Source organism: Penicillium chrysogenum, assembly GCF_028827035.1.
Source record: "Penicillium chrysogenum strain IBT 35668 chromosome Unknown utg000001l_segment0_segment0, whole genome shotgun sequence".
NCBI classification, from domain to species: domain Eukaryota; kingdom Fungi; phylum Ascomycota; class Eurotiomycetes; order Eurotiales; family Aspergillaceae; genus Penicillium; species Penicillium chrysogenum.
The window spans coordinates 1,410,157-1,425,490 of NW_026622749.1; the positions used below are offsets into that span (position 1 = coordinate 1,410,157).

A 15,334-nucleotide genomic window follows, 5' to 3' on the forward strand; every position below is an offset into this window, starting at 1 on the left:
ATCGCATTTGGTGGAGATATGATGAACCTGACTGGAGATCCACCGAAAACTGTTTGAAGTGGGGGGCTGACCCCAACTATCGTTTTAAGGACGGTTCTTCTTTGCTATGCATAGCCATTCAAAAAGTACCGCTGTGGAAGCCACGTCTTAAGCCAGAAATGACGTGTCGGCATGTCAAGCTCCTCCTTGACCATGGGGCTGACCCGAATTGTGCGGGGTCCTTTCCGGACATGTGGTCGCCGCTTCATTTAGCATGCTTCTATTATCAACCTGATATCATGCAGGTATTGCTCAACGTAGGTGCAGACCCAAACGCAAAAGATGTGCACGGTTGCACCCCTTTGCACATGTTATTCAGCGAGAGCTCGGTCAGAGCAGTTAATCGGAGTATTCTGCTTGATATTCTTCTTGCAGACCGACGAGTCAAGATCGATGAGCGTGACGATGATGGTTGCACACCACTGCATGCTGCAGCTAGGAGGGGCCACCTACAGACTGCTCTGAAATTTGCCAAGCAAGTTGTCCGTATGCCAGACAAGGTCGATATCAATGCCCAAGACAATGAGGGGGAAACACCACTTGGGGGCTGCATCAGCATCGACCGGTATCGCATGGCTCGTATCCTCCTAGAGCAGGATAGGCTTGATCCTAATCTCGGTCCAAAGGATGATTTTCCACTATTGTTTGCTGTTCGTCTCAGACGGCGACTGACAGTGAAATCCTTGCTGAAATCGAAGCGCCTCGACGTCAACAAGAGAACCACCACAGGCAAGACCGCTTTATTGGAAGCTATAGAGATCGGCCATAAGGACATCATTAGAATGCTTGCTAAAGCCGGTGCCGACCCGGATATTGGAATGGACGGGGGTAAAACACCGCGGCAGCAGATGTTGGCTGCAGGTATTTATGTCAAATGGCAGACTCACCCGGTATGTTGAAAGTCAATTGCTCATTTGCTTCATGGATGATTGGTGGGCCGTGTGAAACGAGCAAAACAGAAGAAAGTGCTATGCAATCCCTTTGATTTATCAAGCTAGCCGGTCTCTATTCAACGTAAGCCAAGGTGATATAGCATAGGAGCAACTGCTGAATTAGGCTTCATCTATCTGCTGTCCAACATAGTCTAGTTCGAGGAGCTTGTCTTCCTCTTCTTGAAGGCTAAATTTGACGTTGTAATTTTCAAACAGTAGAGGACTGTCGTATATTGGGAGTCATGATCAAAAAGACCTTGGTTTTAACGCCGACAATGAAGACAAGGTCTGTCTACCTACATAGGTACTGTGCCCTGAGCTGGCAGCTGCTGAGTCAGCCAGAGCACGGCCACCTGGGCAGGGAAAAGAACCATAGGCGATTGCTTTGGCGAATTAATATTTATTTAAGCAGTTAAATCTCACCAGATCCCTATATAAAAGGGATCGCCATCAAGCTGAATTCTCTCAGGTCGACCCTATTGCGGGCCCGACTGACAACCCCGCGGGTCCAATCGTTGACACAAATTCGTGCCCCTCCTCGATTTTCTCTTCTTCCACTCCCAACCCCTCCACGAACATACACCATGGCGACGGCAGCAGCTCCCGAGACCTCTCTCCTCTCCCTTCTCTACCGGTCGTACCCCGCCGTAATCTCTCCCGATTCCACCGAGCCCGATTACCTCCACGCCTCGGCCAAGATCTTCCCTCGTGTCACCTTCAATGAGGCAGAGGAAGCCGACATCAAGCAATGGCTTAACACCGTCTCCGGCTTGAAGACTTCTCTCGCCAATGACCAAAAGGATGTCACTACTGGAATTCTCGACCAGCTGAACATCCACCTCGCCACCCGCACTACCCTCCTCGGCGCGAAGCCCTCTGTCGCCGACATTGCCATCTACGCCCTCCTGGCCCCTCTCGTTGAGAAATGGACCCCCGAAGAGCGCACCGGCGAAAAGGGCTACCACCACATCGTGCGTCACATCGACTTTGTGCAGAACGGTCGTCTATTCTCCCTCCAAATCCCCGAGGAGGAGAAGATCGCCATCGACGTGAACGACGTCAAGTTCGTGCCCAAGCCCGTCGACCCCAAGGAGGAGAAAGAGCGCAAGAAGCGCGAAAAGGCCAGCGCCCAGAACCCAGATGCCAACAACGAGTCCAAGCCCCTCGTCATCGGCCAAGGCAAGGCCGAGCAAGCCGCCAAAGCCCAAACCCAGGCCGGCGCCGACGGCGCCCCCGTGAAAACCAACAAGAAGGAAAAGAAGGAGAAGAAAGAGAAGGCTCCCAAGCCCGCTCCTGCCCCCGCTGCGCCCCCGGCCCCATCACTGATTGACCTGCGCGTCGGACACATCCTGCGCGCCGTCAACCACCCCAACGCGGACTCGCTGTACGTCTCCACGATCGACTGCGGTGACGCCCCGGGCAGCGACAACACCTCTCTCGACGAGGAGACCGGCAAGACCGTTCGGACTGTGTGCTCCGGATTGAACGGGTTGGTCCCGCTGGAGGAGATGCAGGGCCGTAAGATCGTTGCGGTGTGCAACTTGAAGCCTGTGACCATGCGTGGCGTCAAGTCTTGCGCGATGGTTCTTGCTGCCTCCCCGCGTGTTGCGGAGGGCGAGGACTCCCACGCCGGTCCTGTCGAGCTCGTTAACCCCCCTGCTGATGCTCCTGCCGGTGAGCGCATTAGCTTCGAGGGCTGGAACGATGGCCAGCCTGAGAAGCAGCTTAACCCTAAGAAGAAGGTCTGGGAGACTTTCCAGCCGGGTTTCACTACCACTGCGGACCGTGAGGTCGCCTTTGATAGCAGTGCTGTTCCCTCTGTCCATGGACAGGAGGGCAAGCCTGCTCTTGGCAAGCTTGTTGCTGCCTCCGGTGGTGTTTGTACTGTTAAGAGCTTGACTAATGCTACTGTTCGGTAAGGGATGTGAAGGTGTTCGGTATATCTGAAAATAAAAACTAAAACGCATACCCACGAGAATATGAAGAAATCAAAATTTCCAAGTTCAGTATTATTGTGTATCTTATGGAATTCCTTCCTCTCTGCATCGCTGCCAACACATGAAAAAGTGGAAATATGGATTTGATTTTTTCTAATCTGTACATCGTCACACAACTTCAGGGGCTGATAGATCTTGGCCTCTTTGCTTAAGCAGGCGCCGCGAATCCCAAAGAAGGCCCGCGTTTGTCAAAGACGACAAACAAGGCCTTCAAGAACACATCGCCATAGATCGCCATGCTTGAGCTTCCGCTCGACTGAAGGCCGCCATAGCACACTATCGAAAAGCAAAGGTTAGCCCAGAATTCATGCCTCAAAGAAGCCTAAAGGAGTGGAGGGAAGAAAGACTCACCCGTTTCACCAGTAGTCGTGTTGGTTCCAACCTCGGACCAATTCATGAACGATCCAGGGATGGTAGCCGAGTAACCAGGCCCAACCGCAACGGATAGGCTGGGCAAGCTCGAGGTACAGGGGAAGATATACCCGTTGGCATTCTTGGCGTATAAACCACCCTTGACTTGCTTATAATACGCTTCTGCAACCTCAGGGCTAACCATCATGAGTGAGGTGCCAGTGTCGGCAATGGCCTGGGGTGCCCGAGTGATCGGGTGGAAGGGGCCTTCTCCTATGGCGTATTGTGCCGACTCGAATTCCCAGAATCCATTGGATGAATCCACACTGACATTGGCCATGACGCCTCGGTACTTTTTCGGATCAACGGTTCCAAATTCATACTCACCGACGCCGTTGCTGAGAAGGCGAGCGGTGAAGACTGGCTCGTCGAGGTTGGGGGCGACATTGTCGAAGAACGTATTCTGTTTCTCTGGCGTGACAGTGTTGATCGAAGAAAATCCAAGACCGACGAGTCCGTTAGACTTGGTGTCTTCGGCGAATGTTTGCGAGACATCTGTCGGAAGGCCGAATGCCTGCCCGGCGACTTCGATACCACCAATCGAGACAACATCCTTGCCTACGGGCCCATTGGCATATGAGGAGTCCCCGTACCGGATCTCGAATGTGCTGCCTTTGAGTTCTTCAAATGTGGAGGATTTGCTCGGTTCGTACACCGTTCGGCTGTTTCGCAGTGACTTTGGAAGTCTCGAGCTCATCACCCACCTACATGACAATTCGTTAGTCCGGAATATTCGTTTCGTGAGCTGGAGCATTGAAAGATGCTAGCCACTATCCCAAAGGTAAAACAAGATATGAAACTTACATATCAGCAGAGCCGCTGTCAAAATTCATATCGAGTGTTTGGCCTCCGATATTGACTGGCGAGACAAATTCCACGTCTCCATCAACAGAAGTGGCATCTACGGCACCCGTCTGTTCAGAATCCTCCACATCTTCCTTTGCAGCTTTCACATGCGTGGCATGCTTGGTTTCAAAGGGCTGGAAGTCGCTCACATCAACCCCATTGAGATTTGCTGTATCAATTCCGAACTTGCGGTATGCTTTGCGCAGTGCCGTGGGTCCGTGGGAAAAGTAGCCATCGCGCTTGACTCTCTGTACCTTAAAGGACCGGCCTTGAAGGTGATTCGGAGAATCCACGGGTAGGGATAGAGCATTGAAGCTCAACGAAAAGAGAATAGCGAGAAAAAGAACGAATTGCATCTTGCCCGAAGTCCCAATTTGGGATATCAAAATCGGAAAAAAAAAGGAGTGGTTAGATCAGGGCCAGCCTGAGACTTGATATTAAAGAATGCAATGGACAAGAAACACAAGGATGAAGACAGGACCAAAAAAAAAGAAAGTGAATTTCCAGCAGGTCCGTAGATCTGTAGGGGCAGGCTAGTTCCAAATCGCTGAATGAATGGGAAGACAATGCCAATGTCTCAAAATGTACGCTAGCAGGCAGTAGTCCTGACTTGAATGCCTGCAGCCAATAATGGAAAGGAAAGGAAAGAGAATAATACGATGAGAACAATGCGGACAATGCAGAGAAGAAGAGAAGAAAACAAGACGACAATGACAATATCAACAAAACAAAGCAAGACAAAGTGAAACCTTCATAGGAGGAAACAACCAAGGCAAGAACCACCCAAAAGCAGTACGGAGTACCTAGGTACGTATATTGTAGTGCAAGAGTTTCTTTCTTCAGTACTTGGCATTTCACCTCGACCTATCGGAGGCAAGTGCTGTACTGCAAAGCCCTTGGCCCGAGCTGGGCATGCTTCACAGTAGACGCCATCAGTCCAAGACCAGAGCGACGTATACTCCGTGGGCCCCGGGATGTGTCAGGTCCAGGTCAGGGGCTCGGGAGAAGCGCCAGATAGGCTAGCACGGAGCACGGAGCACGTAGATGATATCTATATACGGAATATCCTGCTAGTATTCCGTAATTTGTCTGTTACGCGACGTCTTAGATAAGTGGGGGGATTGTCCTGGGCGCGTGGGTTTGACACCTGAGACCTTAGGGCCTGTCAGTGTCGGGATGTCGTTGGTCCATCCTGAAACAAGGGCTAGCGGGTAGGGACCCAATCATGCAGGCGGCACGACGTACTTGAAACGGATTGGAGAGGTTATAAAGATCTCCCATTGTGACAGGTTAAGTGTGGCCTTTTTTTGTTTGCTTTAGCTTTGCTGCTCTGGTTGCCTATTGGAACAATGGCATTGCGTTGTGGGCATAGAACAATAGCATATTCGCCTCACATCATTGATCTTCGGGCGATCAAACCGTTGGGTGTGACCAATGTTAATTGGAGATCTAGTCATGACTTTTGTGTGTTTTGTTTTGCTGTTTAAGGGACGTAATCCTCGTAGGCAAAACGACTATGTAGGCATATATATATTCCTTAGGAGTTGGGCGAGGCTTTTGTCCACTCCACCATATATATCCTTACATATTTTCTCAGCACGGCTTGTGATATTGATTGGATTTGCAAAGCGAAGTCAAGGGAAAACGCAGAACCTTCATTGCTAGCATTAGAATACTATCCCAAACCAAGACAGCATATGAGTGACGGGCTACTTGTGTTTGGCATTAGAATGACTCGGAGCAAAAGGCTGCATCTACATGCCCAGCAGCCAAGAGATCAAGTACATTGCTTCGTACAAGACATGAAGACACAAATAAGAGATGTGATTGAACTTAATATGTAAATCAACATCATATAACCTTGGAATGTCATAACTCTCCGGGAGTTCCCAAAAGGGTAAAAGAAATACAGAACCAAGAGAATAGATGAAAGAGAACGAAAGCATTTTAAAGTGCATAATGGTCTAGACTCGCACACCGCGAGAGACCCCCAAGGATATCGATTTCAAACAGAAACAACTCCACATCCCATGGTTTCGCTACCAGACCCAACCAACCACATACCAGTGGCAAGGAAGCGTTGTTCACCAATCCCCAAATTCCATGTACAGAAACAATCCGTAAAAGATGAGCAAAGTAGAAGGTAACAAAATAAAAAACAACCCAAGATATTCAACAGTGCCAAGCAATGCAGACGTGTATCGTTTCCGCCTCTAGATCCTTGAAAATGATATCCATTCCCGCCCCGGTAATAAAAAGAAACCCAAACAAAGAGATCGAAGAAAGAAAATGAAGTAGCGTAGGTGTATCTGGCAAAGTCGTCGGCACGCAAACCCCTCCCAAATAAAAAGGTAAAATCAACTCCAAAGGTCATGAACATGCAACGTCAAGTAGCAATGTCACTGCACGTGTGTTCTGTACATCATCGGTGGCCCGACCGGGAAAAAGAAACATAGGCCGAAGAAAGTATTCGTCCCTCCCTGAGAGACGAAAGAGGTATCGTAGGAAAAGGATGCAAGGTATTGAATCGCAGGCGCCGTCGCTCGCAACAAGCTAAGAGTATCGCAAAGGATCTAGAATATGAGGCGAAGGTGGTCGTAATCGGCGAAGAGGAGAGGGTATGTACAGGTCGGTTTTTTGTTTTCGAATTTTTGAAGATTTTTTTTTGTCGCCGTGTTCGTGGAACAAATATTTTTCCAGGTGTCGTGTCGAATGCAATAGACGTATCGAACAAGAATGCAAGTGGAGAAAAAAAAATTATGACCTGCGATTAAGGGACCCCGATGATGCAGAACAGCTTAAATAACGGACGTGCAATGGACGAATGGAGATGTAGGGTACCAGCCTACGACTTTGGCAGATGGCACCCTTACCATCGACGCTGAGCAGTCTGCATCATCGCGGGCGAGATCGATGAAGGTGGGCTCGACAGGGTCATTCCGGTCGAGGGGTTGATAATCGGAATGATCTTGCGGGTCCGGTTCGCAGGCTGCTGGTAGTTGACATGATTAGGGTTGCCGGCAACACCAGGGTGAACGTATGAGTTTGTTTGAGCGGGGGACAAAGAGATGGACGGGGTCACCTGCTGCACCGGTTGGATTTGGTGCTGCAAAGGCGAGGTGTCCGGTGAACCGCTGGAGAGGGAGGAGCGGTCGGAAGCGGAGTGGATGGAGTGCAGCTACAAAGCACGTCAACAAAATTGGCCCCTTAAATGGTTTATCCGAATTGAGATTTGGAGCGATCTTCAAGGGGGTGACGGATAAGGGGATTTGAAGATTCGCCAATCACAACATACATCATCCTCAGTCAGGAGACCCGGACAGAATTCGAGGTCATCATCCAGATCAAAGGAGCGACCAGCCTCGAATCTTGCACGGAAGGCTGTCACAGCCGGAGCTTCCGCCAATTCCCGCATACTCTTAACTCCTCGGAACTGACGCTGAGCATTCTGAGAGGCCATCTTTGGGGCACGACGAGAGCGTCCGTGATGGGTATTTGATGCAGATTGCATATGAGCACCATGGTGAGGGTGTTGCTGATGTTGCTGTTGGTTATAGAAGTAGGCAGACATTGTGTGAGAAGATCGAAAACGAGAAGATGTGAGAAGATAAATTGAAAGTTACAAAAAAGAAAAATAGGAAAAATATAGGAAAGATCGATGGGATTGAAAGAGGAAAGGAGGATTAATGAGAATGAGAGTGTGTGGGAAGAGGCGAAGGGAAAAAGAGGGGAGGGGTGTGTTATGGGGGGATGGTATGGTTATGGTAATTACCATATATTACTATTTCAGGGAGTTGGTCGGGTGTTTAATATAGAAAATATGGATAATTACCGTCCTGTACTGTCAGTCATGAAAAGGCACTTCCATCGACGCACCAACCAGACCAAAGCGCTAACGAAGTGGCAATAGCCTCACAGCCAATGGGAACTCGTAGATCCTCCCAAAATGGACCTTCAACGGCCCACCAAAATACTGAGTGAAAAACGTGACGTCGTCGACAATTAGAACGTTACTCTATTAGGAAGATCTTTGAGTGATGACCGCCACTGCCTACATACCAAGGGCATCGGGAGAACTCTAGGTAGGATTGTCCTCGGACAATGATAATTGTCGTCACATAGTTTTTATTTTATTTTATATTTTTATCTAGATCCGAGATTGCCGATATTGCCGAATTTTAACAATATACAAATGATATATCATCAAATGAAAATGCAGTAGAGCTGTCCGGAAGACTAAAACCCCATACTCCCCCAGTTGCTCATATCTTGTAGGGGTTGGGAAGCTGAAATTTTTCTCAGCCCTTCGGATCCCCTTTAGCTGCAGGCTGTGCAGGGCATGGACTTTTACCCAGGTACATTCCCCTCCATTGCCCCTATAGGGTGCCCGAATCGGTAGTGGCTGAATCTTGCTTTGATCGGCTCCCCCGTACGAATTCCCCAATCCTTCGATACGCAGCGCAAAAATTCGAAAAGCAAAACCTTGTTGGTCTCGAGACACACCCACATCACTAGCTGCAGATGAACCCGCCTATTATTGGCAGGGGACCTTGAGATCCTACCTTATCAGCTCCCACCCTTCCAAAATCGGAGTTGATTAATGCGGAATCCGGACTAGGGCAGGGGCCTAAGGCGCCTTCTGGCTTTTTCGCTGGGTAGCATTGCCTACCCGTGACTCACTGCATATCCATGCGACCGAATGAAAATCAACCGTGAGTCCACACACTCTCTAACGTGTTTATATTTTAGCGATTTCCGTTTAGTTTTATTCTGGTCCTTTTGTCCCTGATTGGGGTACGGACTCGGAAATGCTCTCTCGGCGCCTACTGGAACATAACCCTGTTGCATGATGTGCCGAGCTTCCATCTTTCCACCAGTGATAACTTCCATTCTCTTACACCGCGCCGAAAAAGGATCAAGCCCAAACTCTAGAGACAATGTACCACCGTACGGAGTAAGCTCTCCAGTTTTCGGCTTCACCGCCCCTTTGGCTTTGGCCATTTGGAACAGAATCCCACGGGGCGCAGTCGCACCTGCCGAGATCGGATATATCACATAGTTATGTTGTATTTTACTCCGTAAACGTTGAAGCTTGACTTAATGCAGCTGATCTATCCAGCGTCTATGCATGGTGCATGATTTGGTGTCTGCTTGAGATCGTGGGGTCCAAATGCAAGAAATATGTAATTCAGCGAGGGACCGTGATCCTGCGATCCGATCCCCAGATACACTGCGCAAGGGACTTGCACGATCTTCAACTATTCTAGTGGCCCTGGTTGGATTGTAAATATGTGATACCTACCCCATCGTGGCAAAAGTTTCTGTGCTCCGAGCTGGAAGGTGGTTTCAGACTATGGGCGGGATTGAAATCGCGGAGTCGAGGCCATCCTTGTTGCACAGCATGACAGCATGACAACATGACAACATACAACAAACAGATAAGTCTAGATTCTCATTCTTTAAACATTATATTGGTTGGGCTTACTTTTACGCCTGAGTAATTCTTACCTACATACTACCTAGATATGTACAGAGTGGTGCCTTCGATAAGATGAACCCCTCGATGGTTGGAAACCGCATATCCTAGGTCACAAACCTATATTTCCAAGATTTTACCTAGTATTTCTATGCCCATCATCGGAAGCTAACTTCCAAGGTTGTCTCTATCTCTATGTACGTATCCTTTGCCTAGAAAAACTTAAATCTATTCTGGACTACAGTACGGAGTAGGGCCATGCCCAGGTGCCACTCTAATCCGGGTTTTCTTTCTCCTATAGTAACGTCACATAAGATAAATGCATACATACTTATAGCTGCGTATGTACATTGAGATACAAGAGGGCTACATGCATGTATCTAATGAGCAGAGGTCATAATGTGCTGGTCGACTATGTGGTCGCAGACACGGAGATATGCAGAAAATTTACATTGGACCCAACTGAATCGACGCCAATCCACTTTGTATATCATTTCGGCGCACCAAGAATCGGACGGCATCGAACGGTACCGTGGTGGCCAATTGCTGTCTTGAGGCTATCTATGGATTGGGAAGGCGCGATGTATCCACCTGCAGGTATAAACCCGCCCCCTCCATTTTCTCGTCTTCATGTCCCTTCTGGGGAAAATGCTTCCTGGCCCCAGGCCAATCAACGCAGAAGTAATCAAGTCTTCTCTCTATTGGGCCCATCAATTGTGTGCTTCTACTTTCAGAAAGGCAAGATGTGTGCTTGCAGGGGAGGCAGCTCATCTTAACAATGTTAGTTCTTCACCCTATTTATGACATGTCTTTGACACTCACTCCATACTAGCCCATAGGTGCTATGGGACTTTCAACAGGCCTGATTGACTCCGAAGCCCTATGCGATAAATTCGAGATGATTATTCTTGAAGGGAGAAGCCGTCTGACCTGCTAGATATATATGCGAACGAGAGAGGAAAGACATTTCAGATGTTTGTTGACCCTCAAAGTACGCAGAATAAACTTCGAGTCCAAAGTGACCCCGAATTAGCCCACGAGAATTGGCTGCTCCGCCAGCTGAACAGCGCATCTCCCAAATTTAAGAGTTTGGGTTGCCATTTTTCCAACAGTTGAGGGTGGTTATGAAGGAAGTAGCCTGGCAGATATCGTAGCTTTTTCTCAAAGATTATCCATTGCCACACATCGCAACGCTTGTCTTCAGCTTGCAAGCTGATTCCTGCTATAATCGTTACTGTCGATGACCTTTTGACCTGAAAACTTATTACCAGCCATGCCTTGGTAGATGGGCAGTAGGAAGTGTCCGCAAACGAAGGGGGCTAGGAAACCGGCCAAAAGTAAATCAGCCGTACGTGGACCAGCTGCCTATCTGGGGATATTAAGACGAGACCGGGATACAAAGGTTATGTTAAAGTACAAGACGAGGGAAGGCATCACTTGTCCAAGTTCTTGCTCTTCACCATCCTCCCAAGCAACTCTTTGCAGCTCTTCTCGCTGTATTGCTCCCAGACCTCGTACAACGAGACCAGCTCTTGTGTACATTCGATGACAGCTTTGATATCGACTTCGCTTTCCGCAAGCCAGCCGACCAGCTTTTGAATTTTAGGGGGAGGACCGGATCCGGTTTTATCTGACAAAGCGGCCAGCATCTGCATGCCACCGCCATCTCTCATAGAGCCTGCCAAAGCCGATTGTCCGGTTCCAGGGTAGGCAGATGGATGAGTGGGCTTGAATACAACAGCAACGATTATTGCCATGATCGCTATGACATGAGGAGGGTGTAGAAGTGGTAGATCTGTCAGATAATGATCGTTGATAACAGACCAGGCGAGAGCGATTTCATCCGAGGTGAGTGATAGTTCGGTTTGAAGTTCGGACAAAGTCCGATAAGGATGATGCACGATGAGTTGCGAGCTCAGTTCGGATATTAAGGCAAACTCGCATTCTCCGAGCTTTGCCACATCCGGGGTAATAAATTCTGTGGATAGTTAGTGTCTGGTCTGTTTATGGCTTTTTATATGGACACATACCTGGCCACAGGCCGCGCGCTTCGCCAACCACAAAGCGGATATGCTGTGGACTCTCTTCCATCTTACAGGCGAGATAGAATGCTGTGGTGAGCACAAGGTATGGGCTTGTCTGTCGAATCTCGTTCTTGGTATAGAATCTCTTGAGATACACCTGTGCTGTTGCAATGGCCTGCTGTCTGGTGGACATGCGTTTGCCAAGCTTGATAAGCTCTATGATTTGAATTAGCCTGAAGCTACATTCAAATCAATGGACATATTAGCGAAACCTACGCTGGTTAAAGTAGATATTCAGTAGCCGTTGATCAGGCAACGGGAACTGCGAATGGGCAACTTTATCCTTCTCCCGTAATCCTTCACGGATATCTGCTAACTTCTCTCTCGAAAATAGCCAGTGTCGACGCTGGGTTGATGCCCAGTAGTTGGCTGCCATATTGAAAGTTCAATGTTTGATGATGCAAAGCTCGTAACTGAGAAAGCCGTCACGACATGGTCCGAAGTCCGGGCTGTATAGCTGACTCCGCACACGTATTCAAATGAAAATGAGATGCAGAACCAACGCAATAGAAAAGCAAAACCAAACCAAATCAAAACAACATGATATATTATAATAATCTAAGAATCAACTTAATCTGAGGTCAGGTTGCAATCCCGAAAAGGGATAGTAGGGCTTGGCCCTGGTCCCGTGCGAGAGAATCCGATGGCGTCAAAGCCGGTCAAATGGCCGGGCGCCTATTAATCAGATCATTTATCCATTCATACCTAGGTATTCACCTCGGGCATAACTTTCACCTCACGTCATCCCTTTTATGTCCCCTCGATTTTCTTCCCCTCAACTACTAGGGGTCCCGGGTTCTCAAACCCCTAACAAATAAGACCAAATAATGGTTGCTCGGTAACAACTTTCACTATGGCATCCGGAGAGTCAAAATATGAACGCGACAGACGAGTCGACAAACTCTGGGAAACTTTGGATACACGACGAGAAGGCCACATCGACCTGAATGGGTTAAAGAAGGGGCTAAAGAAAATCGATCATCGTGAGTTTGACCGGGTTCCTTGCTATATATCTGCGCGCTGGGCTAATCCCCTCCTAGCTTTAAAAAATGCAGACGATATGGTAGTCAATGTCGTGCGGGAGGTGGACACGAATGGCGATGGACGGATCGACCAAGCTGGTAAGCTCACGAGAACCACCTAGGCACCATTCGGGGAAGGCCCTGGTCCATATTTGGTCCAATCCTAATCACCACCAGAATTCCGAGCATTTCTCAACCACACCGAGAACGGGCTCTGGCAGATGTTCCAGAGCATTGATCGAGATCGGAACGGAGAAATTGACAAGACAGAATTGCGGAATGCCTTTTCACGTTCCGGAGTCACGGTTTCGAACGCCAAGTTGGACCGGTTTTTCGCCGAGGTCGACAAAAATCATGACGGGGTGATCTCTTACACAGAGTGGAGGTATATGCATTCTCACTGGGCAACTGCAGGCTGAATAGTCTAGGCTGACTTATGATTCGTTTTAGGGATTTCCTTCTATTCCTCCCACTCCACTCCCCGACCGACCTACACGCCGTCCTTTCATACTACACGGCTACGGGAAATCTAAACCCGGAAGGAGATGTCAACATCAATGACCTGCAGGGTTTAGGTACAGACCATCCGTTTCTTTCACCCTACATTTTCGCCATCCCACACTTTTTGTACAACATTTTGTCCCTCCCCGCCTTGGCCTCCCTCCTTCCTTCAGCACACGCGGAAACCAGCCATATCTCAAAGTTGGGACCCGTTCTCGAGCAAGATCTTGTCTCGCTAGACGGCGACTTGGAGTTGGAGTGGTTGCCACTTCCCCAGACTACCGCCATGCGGATGTTTTTCCGATATTATGGACGGAAGTTGACCGAGAATACCCCTCAACTAGGCTACTTCCTTGCCGGTGGAATTGCGGGTGCCGTTTCAAGAACTGCTACCGCCCCCCTCGATCGCCTCAAAGTTTATCTCATTGCGCAAACTGGTGTCAAATCAACGGTTAAGGCGGCGAAGGAGGGAGCCCCGTTGGCTGCGGCGGGGAATGCGTCCAGAACATTGTTCGACGCTCTCAAGGAACTATGGCGGGCTGGAGGAATACGGAGTTTGTTCGCAGGTTCGTCGTATTGTCGATCTGGACTCGAAGCGGCAACGACTAACTTAAGTAGGGAACGGCTTGAACGTGGTCAAGGTCATGCCGGAGTCTGCGATCAAGTTTGGTGCCTACGAGGTTTGTACTCTTGATATTCGATTTCGCTACACATTGAGACGAATGCTGACCTGAAAACAGTCCGCGAAAAGAGCATTTGCACGGCTCGAAGGACATAACGATCCCAAGCGACTCCTTCCCACTTCGCAGTTCATGTCCGGTGGCTTTGGTGGAATGGTTGCCCAGTAGGTCTTTTGTGTCAATGATGAGAGAAAAATCGGTTTTAATTGTGACTAGATGCTTTGTCTACCCCCTGGATACCCTAAAATTGTGAGTACATCGATCCAAGTGAGTTGCTGGAGCATTGTCGCTTACGATCACCACTAGTCGCATGCAGTGTGAAACCGTGAAGGATGGCCCGAAGGGCAACCGGCTCATCGCAGCTACCGCAAAAAAGGTGTGGAGCAAAAATGGCTTCGTTGGCTTCTTCCGAGGACTCCCGCTTGGCCTTGTGGGCATGTTCCCCTACGCCGCAATCGATCTATCAACATTTGAATACCTCAAACGGACACTTCTAGCCAAAAAGGCTCGTGACTGTGGCTGTCATGAGGATGACGTACCACTCGGCAACTTCGCAACAGGTGCAATTGGTGCTATGAGTGGAGGATTTAGCGCCTCGATTGTCTACCCCCTCAACGTTCTCCGAACTCGACTTCAAACCCAGGGCACAATCATGCATCCGCCTACATACACAGGAATCGGGGAGGTCCTAAAAATCACACTCAAAACCGAGGGACCTCGTGGCCTTTACAAAGGTCTCACACCCAACCTTCTCAAAGTGGCACCGGCCATGTCAATCAGCTATGTGGTCTATGAGAACTCGAAACGCATGCTTGGCCTACGATGATTTGCCGAACAAGCCCTCACTTCCACTTCCTCCTTGCATCCCCCGCGGATACAACTAAGCCATTTGCATGCATTTTCGACCTTTGCCCTGGCACGTTCATTCCGGTGCCTTCGGATCGGTCTTTGGTACTTACTGGCTTGACATTTAAAAGCATTGTCCCCAAGATACCCACAAAGGCCATTTACAGACATGGCACACCCCCTCGCTCATGGGTGCATTTGAGATGCACCCCATTCTCTTTTTGATCTCTTCGCCATATTACCAGGGTATCACAATTGGGGTTTCTTTTTTCATTTCTTTGCATTCACATTTGGTTGATGCCAACAAGGCTTCACTGTAATTTTTATTTGCTTTCTATTGCCTACGTTGTGCTCACTTGAGACAACTGTACTTTTGACCAACCTTTGATACAGGGCACTGGGAAACTCACCATCAACCACATCAGCATGGCAAGGCGTCGATACAATACCACGGGACTTTTTGATTTCCATTTTTTTATACAAGAAAATCTACATGCTTG

The 15,334-nt window shown here is 48.8% G+C and overlaps 6 protein-coding genes across 6 annotated transcripts; 3 read left to right on the forward strand and 3 right to left on the reverse strand.

Moving 5' to 3' along the window:
• Positions 1 to 158: 158 nt before the first annotated feature.
• On the forward strand, positions 159 to 938 carry N7489_000560 (uncharacterized protein; the record flags this gene model as incomplete). Its single annotated transcript, XM_056706315.1, has 1 exon — positions 159 to 938. The coding sequence occupies one exon, from the start codon at positions 159 to 161 to the stop codon at positions 936 to 938; it is 780 nt and encodes a 259-aa protein (XP_056570617.1).
• Positions 939 to 1,555: 617 nt separating this feature from the next.
• Positions 1,556 to 2,890, forward strand: N7489_000561 (putative cofactor for methionyl- and glutamyl-tRNA synthetases; the record flags this gene model as incomplete). The annotated part of the gene is made up of 1 exon (XM_056706316.1): positions 1,556 to 2,890. The coding sequence occupies one exon, from the start codon at positions 1,556 to 1,558 to the stop codon at positions 2,888 to 2,890; it is 1,335 nt and encodes a 444-aa protein (XP_056570618.1).
• A 226-nt stretch (positions 2,891 to 3,116) lies between these two features.
• On the reverse strand, positions 3,117 to 4,581 carry N7489_000562 (pepsin-like aspartic protease; the record flags this gene model as incomplete). The annotated part of the gene is made up of 3 exons (XM_056706317.1): positions 3,117 to 3,244; positions 3,320 to 4,083; positions 4,184 to 4,581. The coding sequence occupies 3 exons, from the start codon at positions 4,579 to 4,581 to the stop codon at positions 3,117 to 3,119; spliced, it is 1,290 nt and encodes a 429-aa protein (XP_056570619.1).
• A 2,513-nt stretch (positions 4,582 to 7,094) lies between these two features.
• Positions 7,095 to 7,796, reverse strand: N7489_000563 (DUF4452 domain-containing protein; the record flags this gene model as incomplete). The annotated part of the gene is made up of 2 exons (XM_056706318.1): positions 7,095 to 7,403; positions 7,521 to 7,796. The coding sequence occupies 2 exons, from the start codon at positions 7,794 to 7,796 to the stop codon at positions 7,095 to 7,097; spliced, it is 585 nt and encodes a 194-aa protein (XP_056570620.1).
• A 3,338-nt stretch (positions 7,797 to 11,134) lies between these two features.
• ssn8 (cyclin-dependent protein serine/threonine kinase regulator SSN8) lies at positions 11,135 to 12,161 on the reverse strand (the record flags this gene model as incomplete). The annotated part of the gene is made up of 3 exons (XM_056706319.1): positions 11,135 to 11,679; positions 11,732 to 11,941; positions 12,002 to 12,161. 3 exons carry the CDS (start codon positions 12,159 to 12,161, stop codon positions 11,135 to 11,137), a joined length of 915 nt encoding a protein of 304 aa, XP_056570621.1.
• Positions 12,162 to 12,638: 477 nt separating this feature from the next.
• Positions 12,639 to 14,814, forward strand: N7489_000565 (calcium-binding mitochondrial carrier protein; the record flags this gene model as incomplete). The annotated part of the gene is made up of 8 exons (XM_056706320.1): positions 12,639 to 12,768; positions 12,826 to 12,906; positions 12,985 to 13,192; positions 13,258 to 13,874; positions 13,927 to 13,988; positions 14,049 to 14,152; positions 14,205 to 14,237; positions 14,295 to 14,814. 8 exons carry the CDS (start codon positions 12,639 to 12,641, stop codon positions 14,812 to 14,814), a joined length of 1,755 nt encoding a protein of 584 aa, XP_056570622.1.
• Between the last annotated feature and the right edge of the window lie 520 nt (positions 14,815 to 15,334).